General features: G+C 56.7%; 1 protein-coding gene across 1 annotated transcript in view; it reads right to left on the bottom strand.

Annotated features, from left to right (window-relative positions):
• Positions 1-3,792, bottom strand: part of FBLIM1 (filamin binding LIM protein 1) — a 61,785-nt gene that overhangs the window by 47,692 nt on the left and 10,301 nt on the right. The window contains exon 2 of the mRNA XM_005886184.2: positions 4-212. Coding sequence (XP_005886246.1) covers positions 4-193 — 190 coding nt within the window. The 5' untranslated portion in view covers positions 194-212. The remainder of the gene's footprint in view (positions 1-3; positions 213-3,792) is intronic.

Raw genomic sequence — 3,792 nt, 5'->3', positions numbered from 1 at the left:
GTGTCCAGGGGCTGGGCCTCCCCGCCGAGCCAGCTCCAGGTGCCTTCGTGGGGGCAGCAGATTCCCAGGGGCGGCCAGGCCGGGCCTCGCAAGCTGCCCGCCTCACTTCCTCAGCCACAGCCTCATCTCGACGTGGGGGTGCCAGGGTGATAAAGACGGACGAGGCGACCCGCTTCTCAGGCTGTGAGGCCATTGCCTCGCTCCGGGGGGGGCTGGGGGACAGAGTGGAACGTGGGCTCAGGGCAAAGGGTACACTCCTCCTGGACACAGACCCCTCCCAGGGGCATGGAGCCTTCCTCCTCCTAACAAGATGGCACAGCCACCCCACCGCACCAGAGAGCCCAGCCCAGCTAAGGAAGGGGCTGGGATGTCCTTGGGGGCGGGCAGGTGTTTACCAGGTGACTTGGCTACAGGGTGGGACCCAATAGTCCTGACTGCCCCTCCCCCAACCTACACACCTGGGAGGGCAAAGGGCAACCCTGCCCTGTTCTCCTCCCGGTGATTAATTTTCTTCCACGGAAAAGTGAGGAAGGGAACAGCTCCTCCAGCTCCCATCCAGCAAGCTGACTGCCCTCCCAGCCCAGGCCACACCCCTAGTTCCCTCCCTCACCCGGAGGCCGATTCCTGGGAGCGCTGAAGTCCCCAAGGGTCAGGCCAGCTCCTTGGTGGGAGGGAGACAGCCTGACCTGCTCAGAGCATCTGGGCAGCGGGGACAGAACCATCAGACCGAGACCGACCCTGGGCCATAAGCGCTTTCTGCCCATTAACTCATCAATCCCCCAACGCTGCTGGGGGAGGGGCACTGCTGCGATCCCCACCTTACAGACGGGGACCCCCACCTTCCACCAGGAGGTGAAGAAAGTCACTTGTTCAGGGACATGCAGCAGCAGAACTTGGGATTTGAACCCAGAGCCCAAGTTCTTGGCCACTTGGCTCTGCTGCCCTCTCCGGCCCAACCCACAGGCCAGCATCCTCTTCTCCACCATCAGCCTCCATATTCAATCAAAGCTGATTCTATTGCTGGAATCATAGCACCCAGTCCCATATCCAAAGCTGCAGGTGCCCCGGTGGGCTCCAATCCTGCCTCCTACCCGCTCCCTGGAGTAATCTTTCTAGAGTGTGAGGCTGTTTCTCCTGGACTCAAAAGCCTTCCACGGCTCCCGACCACCTTGAAGATCAAGTCCCCAATTCCCCCGGCCTCAACCTCTTTTTGACCACCTGGACCTCTCACCCTTCCTCCACTCTTTCTCCCTCACCTGCCTGGGTGTGTTTCCCGCCTCAAGGTGAATTTGTTTTCCTTAGAGGCCCAGCTCAAACATTACCTCCTCCCTGGGCAGCTGTCTGCTTCCATGGGGCGATGACAGCCCATCCCAGGACACGCTGGCTCACTGTCACCATGCCTGCACCCCTCTTTCCCTAAGTGACCGCATGTGCCATCAGCCGTGTCTGGGATTTCTGTGGGACCCAAGTCCAGCGCACGGTACAGTCATCAAAGCATGAACCCGGGAGCAGGGCGGCTCCCCGACCAGGGAGAGCCCACCTTTCATTTCTCGGGTGGTTTCTGCAGACAGCAGCCTCCATGGCTAAGGCTGAGCTGAGGCCCTAGGGTGGCAAACCAACCACACTCAGCTCCGGGGCTGCACTTGGCACCCTGTGGGGGAACATGCCCTTTCTCTCTCTCTCTCTCTCTCTCTCTCTCTCTCTCTCTCTCTCCCCAGCTGGGTCACCCTGACAAGGACTCAAAGCCCAGCCCACAGGTTCGTGGGGAGGAGAGAAAATAGGGACCCAGAGAGCAAACCTCGAGAAGTGGGGCTGGGCGGGCAGGGCATGAGCACCAAGGGACCCTAACGGTGGCCTTGGAGCCCACGTGGCCACCCAAAGGCCTCCCTCCATATACAGTCCAACTGGCCACCGTGGGCAATCTTGGCGACTGACATAGAATAATAATAACAAAAACAACACCATATGCTTGCAAATTCCTCTTAAATTGGTTTATGTGTTTGGTTAAAATGTATCAATCAGTCTGATAATAAAATATCTGTTCCAAAAAAGACACCAGTATGTGAAGAAATCTTCAAAAGTTCTTTAAAGTACTTCTCTTTTGTTTCTTGCCTTTGTATGTGCTGTTGGGAAGTACACAGAGTGGCCAGATTATTATGACCACCCCGTCAGTACAATGAAGTGAATTAGTTATGCAAATAATAATAATAATATACACATAAAACATCTGGAAGAATATACAGATGTTAACAACAGAGGCTGTCGGGAAGGAAACAGGGTGATGTGGGGATGGGGCAGCGTGGTCATAATAATCTGGCCACTCAGTGTATATATGCTTATATTGGCTGTCATCGTCTTTGGTTTTATACTTTCCTACAAATTCATTACCTATTTTTATAAACAAGTTTCAGAGGGCATCTGAGATTTAAATCCAAGAAACGACAACAAGGGCACTGGTGGATAAAGTGCCCACTGTGTGCCAGCCGCTGGCTGAGCTTTCTGTGCCTCAGCTCACCCAGTTCTCACACAGCCCGTCCTGCCCCCACTCGACAGATGGGCCAGTGAGGCCCCAGAGGGTAAGTGACTTTTCCAAGCACAGTGGCAGCCGCGGAATTCGGACAGAGAGAGCACCATCCGACGCGAGTCCACGGGGCGTCCTTGGACCTGACACACACTTTTCTTTCCTGGACGTCATGGGGGCCCCCAAATTCTCAGGCCCGTTCTCACCCCAGAATGGCCCAATCCGGGCCAATCATCTTGAGGCCGGTGCACTCTGGGCTGTCCCCAGAGCCCGCTGTGGATGCCCTCGGCCTCCTTCCCACCCTGCTCTGACCCCCATTCCACCCCAGGAGTTGGATCTGCTGGTTTCTCAGAAAACATCCCAGGCGTACGTCCCAGTGCTGAGGCCAGATGTTCACAGCTGGGCACTCGGGAAGAGCACGCTGTGTACCCTCTCATGGTTTCTATTTTGTATGAGGTGAGGGTCTTCTGTACTCAAAAAAGTAAATAGTGAGAAAAATTCAAGGTATTTTTGCTATCAGAGCAAATCTGGTGACCAATTTTAAGTGGGTTTTAGTGCTACAGGAGAAACAGTTAAGGCAATAAAAGAAAGTTGCTGTACAACTATAAGGCCCGTCATTGAACCGTGAGCTGGAGAAGACACCGGTGGTCCCTGCTGTCCTAGCTCCCACATGGAAGCCCAGGCCAGCCCCCCGAGGGCCCCCGGGGCCCCCTCTATCCCCCCAGCCCTGTGCCCTTACCTGTGGACGCCTCTCTCTCCGGGAAGCCAACAGGCTCCTCTGGGGGAGGCGGCAGCTCCTCCTCTGCGGGCCTGAGTCGACTGGGCCCAGGCTGGGATGGAGGCCCCTCTGCCAGGGACTGTGGGGACACGGGAGGTGGGGGGTAGGAGAGAAGTCATCCAGCGGGGACCCCACACACCCGCCCTCTCAGTTCTGCTCCTGATCTGGTGGCACCAGGCACAGCGAGCCCCATGGAACAGAGGAGGAGGCCGAGGCCCAGAGAAGCAAGTGACCCAGCTCAGGTCACTCAGCAGGAAGGTCACAGGGGCGGCTGGAGCCCAGGTCCCCAGCTCCTTGTCTGGGTTCCCCTGACCCATAAAGCCACTTCCTTCTCCTTCTAAGGAAGCTCCTGGAATCAGGATTTTCCTTGGCCCGGAGCCCCTCCCGTTTCTACAGTGGCCTCTGTTAAAGGCAGAGGATTAAAAATGGGTTTCACATGGAACAGCGTGCGGACCCTCAAGGGGAGGCGGGGAGGGTGGGTGGGAGGCAGTCA

The sequence above is a fragment of the Myotis brandtii genome, unplaced genomic scaffold (assembly GCF_000412655.1).
Source record: "Myotis brandtii unplaced genomic scaffold, ASM41265v1 scaffold96, whole genome shotgun sequence".
NCBI lineage: Eukaryota > Metazoa > Chordata > Mammalia > Chiroptera > Vespertilionidae > Myotis > Myotis brandtii.
This window is presented reverse-complemented; position numbering and strand designations above follow the sequence as displayed.